This window comes from Lontra canadensis, unplaced genomic scaffold (genome assembly GCF_010015895.1).
Source record: "Lontra canadensis isolate GAN:19392208 unplaced genomic scaffold, GSC_riverotter_1.0 scaffold97, whole genome shotgun sequence".
In the NCBI taxonomy this organism is placed as follows: Eukaryota; Metazoa; Chordata; class Mammalia; order Carnivora; family Mustelidae; genus Lontra; species Lontra canadensis.
Genome location: NW_022631091.1, coordinates 4,300,878 through 4,318,520, shown reverse-complemented (window position 1 = coordinate 4,318,520; position 17,643 = coordinate 4,300,878). Strand labels below are relative to the sequence as shown.

General features: G+C 39.5%; 1 protein-coding gene across 1 annotated transcript in view; it reads left to right on the top strand.

The window, feature by feature from the left end:
* Positions 1 to 11,983, top strand: part of CUNH6orf118 (chromosome unknown C6orf118 homolog) — a 34,655-nt gene extending 22,672 nt beyond the window's left edge. Inside the window, exons 6-10 of the mRNA XM_032837197.1 lie at positions 3,230 to 3,288; positions 7,494 to 7,675; positions 9,270 to 9,323; positions 9,864 to 9,925; positions 11,789 to 11,983. Of these exons, the coding sequence (XP_032693088.1) occupies positions 3,230 to 3,288; positions 7,494 to 7,675; positions 9,270 to 9,323; positions 9,864 to 9,925; positions 11,789 to 11,879 (448 nt within the window). The 3' untranslated portion in view covers positions 11,880 to 11,983. The remainder of the gene's footprint in view (positions 1 to 3,229; positions 3,289 to 7,493; positions 7,676 to 9,269; positions 9,324 to 9,863; positions 9,926 to 11,788) is intronic.
* The last annotated feature ends 5,660 nt before the right edge of the window (positions 11,984 to 17,643 follow it).

The following is a 17,643-nucleotide window of genomic DNA, read 5'->3' as shown; positions in this document are numbered from 1 at the left end:
GACCTTGAGTTAGAAATGTAAACACTAAGCACAGCAATAAAAAAGAAGACATGAAGCAAGATTTGACCACTGAGGAAAGATTGTTGAAAAAGTGAAAATTATGTCAGATATCCAGACAAAATTATGACACACCCAAGGAGAGATAGTCTTTTGTGACAAACAAAAAACAAGCCAGAGAATGATGAGATAACAAAAGAAATAAAAAGAGAAAGGAAAAACGGAAAAGTGGTTAAAATGGAACACAGGCAAAGAAGATCCAATTTACATATAATTGAAGTCTCAGAAGAAAAAGAAAAAGCAACGGAATAGAACATAGTATTTAAAGCTATAATGCGTTTAACACTTCTGGAAACTAAATGCATACTGACAAGGCTGTTACCATTCTTATTAATTCATTTGATCTCAAATTCTTAAAATTAAGAGTCAGAATACTTTTCTGTTTCTTTTCATCTCTGATAAAATGAGCTAATGTCTGTGAAGCTATTTAACCATTAGGCCCCTGTAGATTGGAAGCATCGACTCATTTGTGGTGCTGATGTTTTTAACCAAATCACAGGATATCTCTGTACAAGAGATATGTAGATACATATTAGACTCCCTTCTCCCGCCCCACAATGTATTAGACATTAGACAGTTGATTTAGTTTTTGTTTTGTTTTGTTTTGTTCTGGGAGAGGATACAAATAGATTACAGATGTTTTCATTTACTTCTTTTAAAATGTCTTTTATTTTATTTTTAGTGTAAAAGTAGTGGGATTTGTGAATTGTATCTGTGGGAGGAAATCACCAGGGCCAGGGGACAGGCAGTGTGCATAGCTGCGGTCATGTGCCTTCTCTGTCCCTTATCTCTTGTCCATCTCAGAGTGTAAATTCTAGTTTCTTTGCCTCCTTGCTTTGTAGAATTTCCAGTAACAAAATAATATCCATAAACACTATAGGAAATCATTTGTTTTATATTAACCAGCTTTTTCAACTAGTGGTTAACACAATCTGCATCAGAAAGTATTCTTTTTGTTTATTTAATTTTTTTTTATTTAATTTGACTGACTGAGGCTTTCATTTTATATAGGGTTTCAAAGGACCTTTTTTAATAGAAACTGAGATCACTTTTTGTTTCTTAATTTTTTTTAAAAGATTTTATTTATTTATTTGACAGAGAGAGAGATCACAATTAGGTAGAGAGACAGGCAGAGAGAGAGAGGGAAGCAGGGTCCCTGCCGAGCAAAGAGCCCGATGTGGGGATCGATCCTAGAACTCTGGGATCATGACCTGAGCCAAAGGCAGAGGCTTTAACCCACTGACCCACCCAGGTGCCCCTGTTTCTCAATTTTTAAGAAAGACTTGTGGCTGGCATTTGTTGCTAGGACTGCAAAAACAAGACTACACATTTTTTTCTGTTATATCATAGAATCTTTTTTAAAATTTTATTTATTTATTAATTTTTAATTTTTAACTTTTTCAGCGTAACAGTATTCATTATTTTTGCACCACACCCAGTGCTCCATGCAATCCGTGCCCTCTACAATACCCACCACCTGGCTCCCCCAACCTCCCACCCCCTGCCCCTTCAAAACCCTCAGATTGTTTTTCAGAGTCCATAGTCTCTCATGGTTCACCTCCCCTTCCAATTTCCCTCAACTCCCTTCTCCTCTCCATCTCCCCTTGTCCTCCATGCTATTTGTTATGCTCCACAAATAAGTGAAACCATATGATAATTGACTCTCTCTGCTTGACTTATTTCACTCAGCATAATCTCCTCCAGTCCCGTCCATGTTGCTACAAACGTTGGGTATTCATCCTTTCTGATGGAGGCATAATACTCCATAGTGTATATGGACCACATCTTCCTTATCCATTCATCCGTTGAAGGGCATCTTGGTTCTTTCCACAGTTTGGTGACCGTGGCCATTGCTGCTATAAACATTGGGGAAGAGATGGCCCTTCTTTTCACCACATCTGTATCTTTGGGGTAAATACCCAGTAGTGCAATGGCGGGGTCATAGGGAAGCTCTATTTTTAATTTCTTGAGGAATCTCCACACTGTTCCCCAAAGTGGCTGCACCAACTTGCATCCCCACCAACAGTGTAAAGAGGGTTCCCCTTTCTCCACATCCTCTCCAACACATGTTGTTTCCTGTCTTGCTAATTTTGGCCATTCTAACTGGTGTAAGGTGATATCTCAACATGGTTTTAATTTGAATCTCCCTGATGGCTAGTGATGATGAACATTTTTTCATGTGTCTGTTAGCCATTTTTGTCTTCATTGGAGAAGTGTCTGTTAATATCTTCTGCCCATTTTTTGATATGATTATCTGTTTTGTGTGTGTTGAGTTTGAGGAGTTCTTTATAGATCCTGGATATCAACCTTTTGTCTGTACTGTCATTTGCAAATATCTTCTCCCATTCTGTGGGTTCTTTGTTTTTTTTTTTTTTTTTTTGACTGTTTCCTTTGCTGTGCAGAAGCTTTTGATCTTGATGAAGTCCCAAAAGTTCATCTTCTCTTTTGTTTCCTTTGCCTTTGGAAACATATCTTGAAAGAAGTTGCTGTGGCTGATATCGAAGAGGTTACTGCCTATGTTCTCCTCAAGGATTCTGATGGATTCCTGTCTCACGTTGAGATCTTTTATCGATTTTGAGTTTATCTTTGTGTACGGTGTAAGAGAATGGTTGAGTTTCATTCTTCTGCATATAGCTGTCCAGTTTTCCCAGCACCATTTATTGAAGAGACTGTCTTTTTTCTACTGTATATTTTTTCCTGTTTTGTCGAAGATTAATTGACCATAGAGTTGAGGGTCCATATCTGGTCTCTCTACTCTGTTCCACTGGTCTATGTGTCTGTTTTTATGCCAGTACCATGCTGTCTTGGTGATCATGGCTTTGTAGTAAAGCTTGAAATCAGGTAACGTGATGCCCCCAGTTTTATTTTTGTTTTTCAACATTTCCTTAGTGATTCGGGGTCTCTTCTGATTCCATACAAATTTTAGGATTATTTGCTCAAGCTCTTTGAAAAATACCAGGTAATTTATTCAATAGAAAATGCTGGGAGAAAGAGGTAAAAATGTTAATAAGAGCTGTTCTTGGGTGGTACATTGATCTATAGTTTTTTAAAATAAATTGCATACATTTTATGTAAAAAAGAAAAGAAAAGAAAGACTTGTGGCATAAAATAGATAAGGAAGAAAGGTTCTGATGTTTTACTGCTTTTTTTTTTTTAATCACCAAACCTGTAGACTCAGAAGCGAACTCGAGAGGGAGCAAACACTGCTGCAATCTGCGAAGGAAAAATCAGGCAAGTAGTTGTGGGATGTGTCCTTCTGACCTCTGCATAAAGAATCTTCATGTCCTTGTCTGTGACTGTCTGCAATTTAGGGCTGCCTGCTATTATTCGTTTGAAACAGTTTGTTTTTTTTTTTTTTCAGAGAGCTTATTAAATTTTATTCGTGTACTTTTTTCCATCAAGTTCTTTAGAAATCCAGCAAGTTCTCATTTAATCTGAAGAGGTTAAATAAAGTACTTTAAAGGTGCAGGAGACTGTTCATCTCTGTAATCGGTCCTGTCAGGTGTGGAGATTATGACTGCTGTAGCTGGTGCTCTGCGCACCTTCGGTTTTTTAGTTTCTCTGGACATGGACACCACATCCTTCTTCTCTAAGATCTTTGTGGTTTTTAGTGGAATAACGAGTTTAGTCAAGACCTCCTGTAGAAAGAATTATGTCAAGTTTTGACCAAGACATGTGCAATAGATCCTAAGAAATTGAGCAAGTGATATACATATGGGAACAGTTCCCATGAGGGAGTGCTGAAGGACTAATCGTACCCTATAGAAAGGGTCTTGAAATAATGACAGGCTTCGGAGGGGGCTGTGGACACAACTCAGCACCCTACATGGGACTGAACCACAGCACACGGGGCTGTGGCCTCTTGTGGTTGCCAGGGTAACAGCAATGAAGACCGTCCATTCTGGATTCCAGAACCTGTGCATCTCTTTTCCCGGCTCAAAGAAATCAGTGTTCACAAAGAATACGTTTCCCAGGCTGTCCCAGTTTGTGATGTCCTCTGTCTTACAGACACATTCTGTGTTGGGTTCAGCCCCACTCCCATGGTGTGCCGGGCTGGACTCATCTCCCTGGCAGGCCATGGGGCTGGTGGATCACCCAGACCGCCAGCTTCGTTATCGCAATTCCATTAGTCTCAGCTGCCTGCCTGTTAGTTCAGGATAATGATGGTACTTCCCTCTCAGGTGCGCTGTGAGGATTAAATAAATGCAAGTGTCCATGGGAAGTAGGACCAGGGAGCTTGGCTCAGGGGAGTGGTCCTGCCCATTCCTCCCCTTCCTCATGGCTGCTTGTGAGGAAGACTACACAGTTGATGAGGATCTAATTACATCTTTGAATCCTTATGCATTAGATAAATATTAAAATTATTTTAAAATTAGATACACAGTTAAGAATATGATTAAGTAACCAAAATATGCTCTATACTATTAATGCAATGATTCAGCCAAATGCTATTTTTCTTCCAAGTTTGTTAAATACTAACTCATGCTGGAATCACTTTCCACCCACCTCAGCAACTTCTGGGGTATACTTACAGACTAACCTGTTTTAAGTTCTTAGCAGAACTTGGCCTCAAATCCCTCTTCTTACTGGGATCTTTTGTTTCCTTCTGTTACTTCTTTTCTCCCTGCAAGCAGCACTTGGGTGAGTCACCTGTTGGCCAGCTTCCAAGGGCTTCTTGTGGCCACAGTCCTGGCCTCTTTTTTTATCCGAGGCTGGTGCAGTGCTTGTCTTCTGACCCTGTGTTAGGACTTATGGGGGGTGGGCTACATCTTTCTCCTGCACCCATGTTGTGTATTCTTGGGTTCCTCCTATAGAAAAGTCATGGATGGGACTCCAGCTCCCTGTTTCCTATTTCCTTGCTGTCTCCTAACACAGCTCCACCATTTTCTTTTTCTTTTTTCTTTTCATTTCTTTTCTTTCCTTCTTTTCTTTTCTTTTTAATAGGAGTATAACTGACACAATGTTACTACATTAATTCCAGGTGTACAACTTGGTGATTTGACACATTCGTGCATTATGGGATGCTCGCCAGGAGTGTAGCTATCATCTATCCAAGTACATCACTGTTACAGTATCAATGACTGAATTCCTTATGCTATGCTCTTTAACACTGTGCCTTACTCATTCTGTAACTGGAAGCCTGAGTCTTCCTCTCCAATTCACTCATTTTGTCCATCCCTCTAGCCCCTTCCCTCTGGCAACCAAAACTTTGTTCTCTGTAGGCATAGATCTGATTCTGCTTTTTGTTTGTTCTTTTTTTTTCAAGATTCCATTTATGAGTGGAATCATAGGGTATTTGTCCCATTTTTCTTTTAGACTTAAGATCTTCATTGCTAACTGCTAACAGGATAAAACATCAGTGATTTAAAAACAATAAACAGGAAGATATTGCTAATTACTAGAACTGTAGTAAATGTTCCTTAATAGTTGATTCTAGCTGTTTCTGACATTTCCCAGCACTATCAAAGAAATCTGGTGGCTTGTGCTCATTTTCCTTTATTCTTTTCTTGAAGCTTTCTAATTCAGGAACCTCTGTATGTATGTATGTTCTGTGGAACTTCCCCCTCCTGGTACCTCAGTCTTTTTCTCTCTTTCTCTTTTTTAATATTCTATTTATTTTATTTATTTGAGAGAGACAGAGAGAGAGAGAGTTAGTGGGAGGAGAGGAAGAGGGACAAGCAGACTTCATGCAGATCAGGGAGCCCGATGCGGGGCTCAATCCCAGGACTCGAGATCATGACCTGAACCAAAGGCTAATGCTTAACTGACAGAGGCACCCAGGTGCCTCCTTCGTCTTCCTCTTTTGGTAGAAAAGGGGTAACAACTGTTGGGTCATTGAAATGGTCTTTCACTCCTTTTGGCTCCTGTGTCCCCAGGTAATTGTTGTAGGTTAAAACCTTCTGCTTAGGTTAAGGTGGGGATCACACTTCATAGTTTAACAGCTTAACCCTGGCTGTTTCTGCTTCCTTGTTTAGTTCATTGTGTGTCTGCTTAGCTAATTCCCCCAAATTTCAAAACTCATCTTCAAAGTTTTTTCTTCTTCCAAATTTGGCAAGTTGGAATGATGGCAGTGGTTTCTGTGTTGTTCCCCATGTATGGGTAAATGTTATCACTCTTTGAATTGCTTTTTTTTCCTACCAAAAAGGATTAGTTATTCTTTCTCAAAGAAATTGTCTTACCACTGTAGTCAGAATCTAACTGTGCTGTTTGATGATGAAGTTCTTTCAGCAGTGAGTTACTCTTAGTGTCTCTGTCACCTTTCTGAACCCTCCAATATTGATATTTGTTGCAACCCAACATGTCTTTGGATCAGTGCACACATCTTTCATTCCAAATCTTTTTCCTGCCCAAATCTCTTTTTTAGGCTTGAGATCCCTATATCCAATTACTTACTGGATATGGCCACTTGAGTATCCCATAGACTCCTCAACTCAGCACGTCCCCAATGAAACTCTCTGTTTCAGTGAATGGTGTCACCAAACACATGGAAGTTGAGTCAGAAAGCCTGTGGCAGAAATCTTCCCCTCCCACCACCCTTATCAATCACTTCAACACAGCTTGTTGTTAGTGGCCCAGGTGAGTTTCAAACCCAGCTCTCTTACATCTCTGCTGCATTGAATGCCCTTCCTTCCTACTGCCTCTGCTCCTTGCTGTAGCAAAGCTGAAACCTAGGTGTTATTTTGATACCTACCTGTCCTCTGCATCTGGATCCAGTCAGTTACTAAGCCTTCCTTGTTCCATTCCCTACATCTTTTTTGTATCTCTCCACTTCTCTTTATGCCTCAGGTACTAGCCTGCTCTGTTCTTGCTTGGATGAGTGTAGTAGCTTTCTGCCTGGTCGTCCTGTTCCAGCTTCACCATTTCTCATCTACTTTTGGTACTGTAGAAAGACCATTGCGTGTGCTGACCTCAGCTTAAGAGCCTTCCACATTGATTAATTTCCTAACATAGGTTACAAGACCTTTTCAGATCTCCCCCGCTTCCTTTCTAGTATTCATTGATGTCACTCCATGCCCCTCCATGTTCCCACCTTACTATATCGTTGTTGTTTTTGTTTGTTTTTGTTTTTGTTTTCTGAAATGTGCCAAGTTCTGCTCTTCTGCCCCATTCATTATCCCCTTCCCTTGTCTAACACCTTTTCACCCTTTGGGTTTCAACTTTGTCACACTTCTGCAAAGTCGTCCTTGCACCTTTCTCATGTTATGTTGGGTGCTCAAATTGGGCACTCAATAAATGCTTGTTGATTGTATAAATAAATTAGAGGAGGAATATCCCCATTCTCGGATCAGATCATTTTTATTGAGGTGCTTGGAGCTTGAGTTACATTAGATTTTATAGCTATATATAACATACATAATACTGTTAGTAATGCATAATGCTATTAATAAGAGATGATGTAATAAACAGTACTACTTTGCTTTTAAAAATCTTTCCAGAATTATCTAAGAAAGATGTAATGGATGAGGATCACCTCACTCTTATTGAGAAGGTTGAAAAGAAGAGGTGTGAAATACTTAATAAATGGGATGAAATTCAAGCTCTTGAAAGAGAAATCAAAACAACTTTGCTTCATACGGGAATTTCACATATCACTGAGAATAGGATTAAAAGCATAGAGGTATGTAATTTATTTATTTGAATGTTTACATTGTTCTTCTGCTTGAAGATGTTGGCAAACACATGAAGCAATTTCATTTTGCAGCTGGGTAAACAATAATGGAAAAATTGGTCAAAATACATTTTTGTTGCAAAACATTTGTAGCAAATGATCAGAATAATTAATACATCTAGCTAAAACAACAAAAATAAAGGTGATTAAAAATTCTGTAGAGTTCTGTAAAGGTTCCAATTGGATCTCTTTCAGGTCAATTGATGTCTCTTGAAGTTTCACAATTTTGAAGATGCTTGTCATAAAAGTCATGACCGCCAACTTTTAGTATCTAATATGTACTAATTAGATGGAGCTGAAGCTCAGAGGGTTTAAGTAACATGCCCAAGATGACACAGTTTACAGGTGGCAAAGCTGGGGTTGAAGCTTAATAATTTTGGAGCTCCAAAGCCCTTATTATTTTCATTGTGTCACACTGAAACTCCACAGTTAGATTATCAGTGAGTTGTACAATTACGTTAGAAGATAGAAATCAGTTACTACCATAGAAAGGAGAGTCTGCTGTGTTAAAAGTAGTCTTTAACAATTATCACTAACCAATTTTTGATGAACAGTGTAATGTAGATTGTAATCTGTGTTTTGAAATGTTATGCTGCCCTGCTTTTTATATGTTATAACCTGATTTTTATTTGTGTAGAATCTGACTCAATGTTACCACTTAATTACAAAGTTTATAAGTGACCTGTGATTCTTCTTCTTCTCATGGTTATATAGTTACATGTGATTCTTCTTCTTTTCATGGTTATATAGTTACATGTATTTTCCCAGCACTATCTTTTTAAAATCTTTTTTTTTTAAAGCAGAATTATAAAGTGTATAGGAAGGTGGTGATGGTTTAAGCTTATTTTGACTTCTTTCTTTCTTTTAAAATAATGCATCAGATTGCTTCTGTTTTTTGTTTACAGTCTGTTCTTATTTATTTATTTAAGATTTTATTTATTTATTTGAGAGAGAGCACGAGAAGGAGAATGAGTGAGAGCACATAAGTGGAAGGAGGGGCAGAGGGAGAGGGAGAAGCAGGCTTCATGCTGAGCACAGAGCCCCACGTGGGGATCCATCCCATGATTCTGAGATCCTGACCTGAATGGAAATCAAAAGTCGGATGCTTAACCGACTGAGCCACCCAGGTGCCCGTGGTTTTGTTACACTTGATATTTGTTACTTGATCTTAGCCAAAAGGCCGAGAAGTGATTGCCCCTGATATTTGTATTTTATCTTGTATCCAGCCACCTTAACAAAGTCTGTTATTAATTACAAAAATTAAGGAACTTCTTTAGAGTTTCCCTAAAATTCTCTGGGTTTTCCTAATATCAACCTTTATCTCCTGTAGTTTTTGACCTAGGAGGCTACTGATCTCTCTTTGCCTCATGTCCTTTAAGTCATGCTCTGTTTATTCATCTGTTTTTTAAATGGTGTGCTCTTGGGTACTTTTGAAATTAGAATAACATTGTTTACATAATACTTTTTGCCCCATAAATGGGGAGAAGTATTTAACAAATATTCTTAACCAAGCATCTTACTTTTAAAACCATTTCTTCTTCAGACTGAAGCTATAAAATTGGAAACAGCAAACAGAATTTTAAAGAAGAAAATGCATGTAAGTATTTATGAATTAATGTTTTTCAATAGGAATATTTCCTTTATTGATGTGTGTGTGCTTCTTGTCCTAAACAAAATAAGAATATATACATTATTTTTCTAAATAACTTTCTGTAGTGCTGAGAATATCTCACTATGCAGACATTAGCTTAAAACTGGACATGTATAAGCTAACGTATTAATGAAAAAAATAAACATCCTTTGTAAATAGCTGAATATGCCGATCAGAATTGACTTTTTCTCTAACCCTTGCACATGTAACAGGAGTTGTAATGAGTTATCTGGTAACAGGGAATATAATGAATTGGTTCTCTAATGATTTTCAGGATACCCTTCCAGAACACACACTAACAATTTGCTGCTTAACAGATTGTAATTCTGCTTCAATTGGATATGTATATCCCTCTGAATTATATACAACATACATTAATATGTTGTGCCTGGTTCTAGAAGTGGTATTCAATTTTGATTCAATCTTCTTATCAGATAAGGTCAGTCTCATGCCATTACACATGCCCAAATGATTTTGGTTCTGCAGGTTATTGAAAGCCAGGTGAAGCAGACCATGGAGAAGAGTAAGATGAGTGAGGAGGGGCAACGGTAAGTGTTGATGACGTGATAAAAGAAGTGAGGCAATTTCACGCTCTCCTCAAAACCGTCCACTCAGATCTGCATTAGACAGGACAGTGCTCTGAATGTTTATATTCATGAGTGTTTACTTTAAATATATATGTTATATTCTTTCCTGGGCTCAAGAATTCTTAGCCCAAGATTTAAATCTTAATCACTATATATTACTTGGCAATGTAGAAATAAATTCTTTGGAAAGAACTGAAGAATTGAGGGTAATTTCTCACAGGCAGGGATCAGGAAGGTGGGGAGATGGTGACTGTGGTGACTTTCCTTTCTCAAATTATATGGCTTTTAGTGACATTAAATTTTTGAAGAATGCTGTGCATTTATTACTCTGATAGTTTTTTTTTTTTTTTAGATTTTATTTATTTATTTGACAGGCAGAGATCACAAGTAGGCAGAGAGGCAGGCAGAGAGAGAGGAAGGGAAGCAGGCTCCCTGCTGTGCAGAGAGCCCGATGCGGGGCTTGATCCCAGGACCCTGGGATCATGACCTGAGCCGAAGGCAGAGGCTTAACCCACTGAGCCACCCAGGCGCCCCCTGATAGTTTTTTTTTATTATGTTATGTTAGTCACCATACAGTACATCATTAGTTTTTGATGCAGTGTTCCAAGATTCATTGTTTGCATATAACTCCTAGTGCTCCATGCAACACGTGCCCTCCTTAATACACATCACCAGGCTCAGCTATCCCCCCGCCATTTCTCTCCCCTCTAAAACCTTCAGTTTGTCTCCTGTAGTTGATAGTCTCTCATGGTTCATCTCCCCCTCTGATTTCCCCCCTTCATTTTTCTCTTCCTTCTCCTAATGTCCTCCATTCTATTCCTTATGTTTCACAAATAAGTGAAACCATATGATCATTGACTCTCTCCACTCTGACAATTTTAATTTAAAAATGAAATGGCTGATTTATAGTATCAATTACATAAACTTAGCTTTATATAGTTAATTTTCTTAGAATTGGTACTACAGTTCACATTTCAGGATTTGGTAAGGCTGGGAGCAACAGAAAACCATTGCTGGTTTAAGTATGGAAAGTGCTAATTTGTAACAACAGTTAAAAGACATTTAGTTGTAGGTGGCCTCAGTTCAATGATAATATCAAGGAACCAGTATCTCCTTTCTTCTTTGTTTTCCTCAAGTATGGTTTTCCTCCTGGAGGCCTCAGTGTGACTATCTTCAGGCATGGGTCCACATCCCATAGAGAAATAAAGGGGAAAGGGGAAGACAAAAGGCAAAGAGCTTCTCATCCAGAGACTTTTCTGTTTTATTTAGAAGGGGAAGTGCTTTCAGGGACTTACAACCATATCTCAGCGCCCAGAACCATGTCCCAAGACAATCCTTAGCCACAAAGGAGTCTAGGAAATAGTACACTCTACTTTCTAGCTCACGTGGTAGAGAGAGTCACTGGAGAACAGTGGTAGAATGCTGACTGAGTGAACCACACAGGTGGGTTGTATTATGTTGGGTGTCCTCAAAGAAAAGAAGATAGAATTACAAATACAAAATTGGGAAGGCTCCTTCCATAGTTTTGGCAATGAGAGTGGATGGACCTAAAGTTTAAACATCATTATCTCCAAGATAAATCTACATCTGCTGCCTCACTATACTTAGTCTGGAAAATACTGCAGGGGATTGTGTCCAAACACAAGGAGAATCTTTGCTACATTCCAGGCCAAAATTCTGCAAGAAATCCTTTAAAATGGAAGTGGAAAATTACAGAGTCTCACTTTGTGTTTTTGAGTAATTATGTCTTAAATGTTTGTTTTAAAATTTTCTCTTATGCTTGAGGCATTTTTGTCTAATCTATTGTGTTCACTTGTGTTTAAGGAATCTTTGGGATTTTATTAAAGAATTTGTAAACTTAAAGGAAACAGAAACTAACTCAAGTGATTGGAAAATGACCTATGAAAATTCATAGCCACCATGTGCATAGCACGAATGTTTGCAGATTTATAAATTAATGAAGATACATCTCGTTTTGTCAGTTTTAATCTCTAATAAAGTTAATGTAGTATATGTATCCTACTCAAGATATTGGAATAAATACATGTGTGCATGTGATTAGTTTTCCTTTTGTATACATATTCATAGCAATAGTAGTTCTTAGAGTATTTTCTGCTTTCCTTCAGTAATTTCCTTCGAGGAAAAATATTTTCAATTATTTGATCGGAATTAGAAATTCAGCACTGCTACAATACAGATCAAATATGTTTCTTATTTGCCAATGCAAGTTTATATATAAACATTTAATGTAGCAATCATAGAATTAACATTCATAAACTAAATAATCTTTACTGATTGTAAGTGATGCAGTGCTCTGAAAGGTTACAGCACTGGCATGGTGCTTTGCAATACATGTGGGTCTTGACGCATTGTGAGCTTGATGACAACATTGTGACTCGGATTTTTTTTTAAAGATTTTATTTATTTATTTGTCAGATGGAGAGAGAGCGAGAGAGCGTGCACAAGTAGGCAGAGTGGCAGGCAGAGAGAAGCAGGCTCCCTGCTGAGCAAGGAACCTGGTGCAGGACTCGATCCCAGGACCCTGGGATCTAGACCTGAGCTGAAGGCAACAGCTTAACCCACTGAGCCACCCAAGAGTCCCGAGAGTCAGATTTTTTTAATGCCCACTTTGCCTATAATCTAGTCTGAGCTCTTAGAACAAATACAAGTCCAGTTTCTTTGGATAGCCATATACAGAGCCGTGGTGAGGATCAAAGGTAGGGGTGAAGTACACGAGAGACTTGATCCCAACGTGGAAGAGTAGAGTTTGAGCTCAGGGTGAGAGAGGGGTGGTGTGTGTGTGGGATGAATGGGTTTTGCTTCCTATGGACTGGGAGGTCAAGGTCAGCGTAGTGTATTCATCACAGCTCTGTTCAAATCTAGTAGCTCTTCCTGGGGCAGGAGTCATCCTGCTTTTAGAGATGAAGCTGCAAATGTCACCCTATATAGAAATAAATTGGGCTTTATTCATGTTTGTTTAATTCTTTAAGTTCAAGTTGCCTTCTATTGGTTATTCATGTTGGCTGGGATCTTTTTAAGTAAGCACCATTATTTCCCATCATACAGCGGAGAGAATAAAAATGTGAAGGGTGAATTGATTTGTTTAAACTACACTGTGAAAACCAGAGCAGGAATCCAATCCCAAATTTGGTGTGCACAATTCCTAGAGTTTGACCACTGCATTATGCTGTGCCCTTTATGTGTATCACTGGTCAAGATCTAGGGAAACACGTTTATACATTGTGGTGATGTAAAGACTGCTAGGAGTAAGAAGAAACAGACTAACAATCAAAGCCGAATTTACTTGCTTGTTGAGCAATGGATGGCCATTGACTCGAGGGGCAGGATTCAGGGATGATCTGATTAGAAAGGAGGGTAGGCTGGATCCAGAGGCAGAAGGGCATGCTGGTCTGTTTAGGGGCCTGAGTGGATTCCCTGGGGAGGCGAACGGGGGCTGGAAGGTCCCTTTGTTGTTTGGTCTTTATTCTGGTGTCACAAAAGCACTGTTTTCGAAGAGATGTGACATCGGTTGTAATCAGACCTTGTCAAGATCAAACTCTTGTGGCTGGCACTTTGTTATGGCTATTCTTTGGATTGGTAAACTTTTCACTTAAAAGTAATATAAGTAGTCCCAGCAGTCATTTGTGTATTTAAGCAACATTCATTAGATCAACTTCAGGTACATTTCAGATGGTTGCTGCTTGCTGGAAGTATGGAAATGAAAACATGGCCAATGGGAGGGGGAGATGAGCCATGAGAGACTGTGGACTCTGGGAAACAAACAGAGGGTTTTGGAGTGGAGGGGGGTGGGGGGTTGGGTGAGCCTGCTGGTGGGTATTATGGAGGGCACGAATTGCATGGAGCACTTGGTGTGGTACATAAACAATGAATTCTGGAACACTGAAAAGAAATTTAAAAAAAATTAAAAAAAAAAACACCCCCAAACATGGCCCCAATCTTCAAGGAGCTGATAGTTGTTTGTTGTACAGACTTGTGAAAAGAATGCCAACAGCTAAAAAGAAAGCCGATAAAACTAAAGGATACAAGGATGTGGGTAGGTACACTTTTGCCCACTGCCGGAGCAAGTGCAAATCGACAGGAATGGTTGGGAGGTAATTTGGCAACAAGCTCACTGAATACCTGTGTTTTCCCAGAATCTTGCAGAATCATGCCTGCTGGCATGAGGGTTATGTAGCTTGTTTGAGCTGATGTGGGATGGTTGTGATAACACATGACAGGAAGGGTGAGCTCTGGAGAGATCAGCTTATTTGTAGAAAGAAATAAAGAGGAATACAGAGAAACAAAAATGTGACTTCTCAGTGTGGGAAAAGATGACTGATTTCAGTTTACAGATTTAAGAGATGAAGTTTTAAAAAATCTACAGGCAGATTATATGTCTGAAAGTAAAGAATGCATTACAAGTGTGGCCTTTTCATCAAAGCCCATAGCCTCCTGTCTGAATGGACAATTAGGGATGAGCCATGAGGAGGAGAAAGGAAGGAGATCTGAGAGCAGCTCTAAGCAAACCGTGGGCACATGGAACTGACTGGAAGCAAATGGATTGGAAGGGCACTGAGTTTTTGAGGGAGTTTGATGATTACAGGCTATCAGGAAACCAAGGTAAGTGAGTCCATTGCCGCTCAAAAGCTTTAACAGCCCTGGGTCCCATGAACAACCACGAAGAGCAGAAGGCAGGCTGAAGAATCCATATACCCCCTAAGAGAACGTAGTCCCCTAAGTCCACTTCAGATGCGCCCGAGGAGGGCAAAGGACGGCCAAACCAGTGATAAGGGCAATGAACAAGAGCTCCGATCCGAGGCTGTCAGACTTCACCCTGCATCTTGGTCTTCTCTGTAGGGCTTCGGGACTGCTACAGACCATGCACTGTGGTGTGTGTCCTCACCTTGGTATGAACATCCACTCGTAAATGTATGGAAATTATCTTGGTTCTCAAAGGATGGAAAAAAAGCTGTGTATCCTTTAGGGATCTTGGACTTTGAGCTGGATGTGGTGACGGGGGGGATCTGTCTCCCTTAGAGAGGATGGCACTGTGTTTTATGCAAAGAAATAGGTGAGCAAAGGGATTTCTTAATCAGAATGTGGACCATGAGAGAGATATTTCTCTACTGTAGAAGTTGTAAAGACTTGTGTTTCTTCCAGGTGGTGAGGCTGCTGGGACACTGGGTCTTCTGTGTACCTAGTTCTTAAACAGAGCCCACTATTTTGGACACAGAACATGTGTAAGACATAAACTTTGTCAGATCAGGCCAGTGGAGAGCAGGGTTGACTCATTATTGCGACATGACCTAGTCTACATCGATTTACTGTGTTTACCTTAAACAAGCTCATGTGCACATACCTAAGGAAGCTTCTCTTCCCCATTTTCTCTTGTTCTTTATCTTGTCCTGTCTATCATCCATCCGTCTATCATCTATCTATCTATCATCTATCTTCCTATCTACCTAGATATTTAATCTATTGATGTTCACCCAATAACCCTGATACTAGAAAATAGAAGCAGCATCATTTTTTTTCTGAGTAGGGTAGTAATGGTGCTGTTGGTCATCTTTAAATGGAACACTATAAAGCAGATAAAAGAAATAGACCCACATACATCGACATGAGTAAATAGCAAAACTGTAATGTTGGGTGAAAAAAGTAGTTTCAGTAGAGTACATAATGGTAGTATTATTAATATAAATATAAAATTAAACATCCATTGGTATGAAATTCACTAATTCTAGGACGTTGATTAACTGTAGGGAAAAGAGGAGAGGGAAAAGAGAAGGCTCAGGTTGGCTTTAATATTTCAGTAGTATGTATGGTGTTTTATTTCTTTTAAAAAATATGAAGCATTATATGTTAATAAAAAAAGAAAAAATATGAAGCAAATATTCTGATATCTTAATGTATGTTTAATATTGATAGTAGATTCATAAGTATTATATTTTCTATAAATTTCTATAAGTACTATGCTAACCCTTGTTAAACACTTATTATATGCTAGACAATATTCTATGCATTTAACCTAGATTCTTTTAGTTCCCACGTGATCTTACATGGTAGGTTACAGTTATTATTTTACAGATTAGGAAATTTCTTATTTAAATTTTTAAATTTTAATTTAAAATTTAAATTTAGGGGCACCTGGGTAGCTCAGTCAGTTAAGCATCTGCCTTTGGCTCAGGTCATGATTCCAGGGTCCTGGGATTGGGCCCCACATCAGACTCCCTGCTTAGCGGGAAGCCTGCTTCTCTGTCTCCCACTCCCCCTGCTTGTGTTCCCTCTCTTCTTGTGTTTCTCTCTGTGAAATAAATCAATAAAATCTTAAAAAAATAAATTTAATTCCAATTTAAATATAGTTTAAGAAATAATGAATGCAATAATTTATCATGGGGCTGTGGCATAAGTATTTATAAATGATATAAGGAAAGTACAAAGATGAGCTCACAGAATTCAATACTATTCATGGGGGAGAAGGGACAGAAAGGCCAAATAAACTTTGCAAGTTATTTTTTACCATTAAGTTTACATGTGTGGAGTGGTGATTCGAGGTAAGAGAGAACCATGTGAGTGAAAGAGCAAGTAGACTGGAATTGGTGCAGACATTGCTGGTGGCAATGGTGCTGCTGGTAAGAGTGGTGGTGGTCATGATGGTGGTGCTGGTAATGGTGGTGATGATGGTGATGGTGGTGGTGGTGGTGATGGTGGTAATGACAATGGTGATGGTGGTGATGATTGTGGGATGGTGATGGTGGTGATGATGGTGATGGTGGTGATGATTGTGGGATGGTGATGGTGGTGGTGGTGGTGGTGGTGGTGGTGTTGGTGGTGGTGGTGGTGGTGGTGGTGATGGTGCTGGTGATGATGGTGATGGTGGTGATGGTGGTGATGGTGGAGATGATGGTGGTGATGGTGATGGTGATGGTGGTGGTGCGGGTGATGGTCCTGGTGGTGGTGGTGATGATGATGGTGATGGTGGTCATGGTGGTGCTGGTGCTGGTGATGGTGGTGGTGATGTTCCTGGTGGTGGTGGTGATGGTGCTGGTGGTGGTGTTGGGGTGTGTGTGTGTGTGTGTGTGTGTGTGTGTGTGTCTTCAGATTCTGGTGGCTGGTGGTGCTAGAAAATGAAAGGATGGAGTCAAACAAGATAACTCATTGAAGACCTTTAAGCAATAAAGGATCACATTCAATATTTAGAAAGATCACTCTAGCATCATTGTTAAAAAAAAAAATAAGTACTACAGTACTGGAGAGAAGGATGCCAAGTAGGAGACTACTGTGGGAGTCTGAGTTGGAGGTGATGTGAGTTTGAGCTGCAGGAAAGGCAGTGAGAGGCAAAAGGGACCAAATGCAAGGGCGTCTAAGTCATTGTGAGGGGCTGGATGAAAATAGTAAGGGTTGCAGGAGTCCAGCCTGAGTCCCTGGTTTCTGGCTTGGATGCCAACTCAGATGGTTCATTAAAATAGGGAACACAGAAGAGAAGTAGATTTTTGAGGGTAAAGATTCATTCATTTTGGGACATTGTGAAGCTTAGTATCTCTAGGGAATTATATTAGTAGGGAGGTGTTGGGTGGAACTGAGTCTGTGGACGGGGTGCTGGGAAGAGACAGATATTTGGGAGTCAGCAGCAGTGAGTGGAAGTGGAAAGTGGAGGAGGAGGGAAATCACCACGGAGG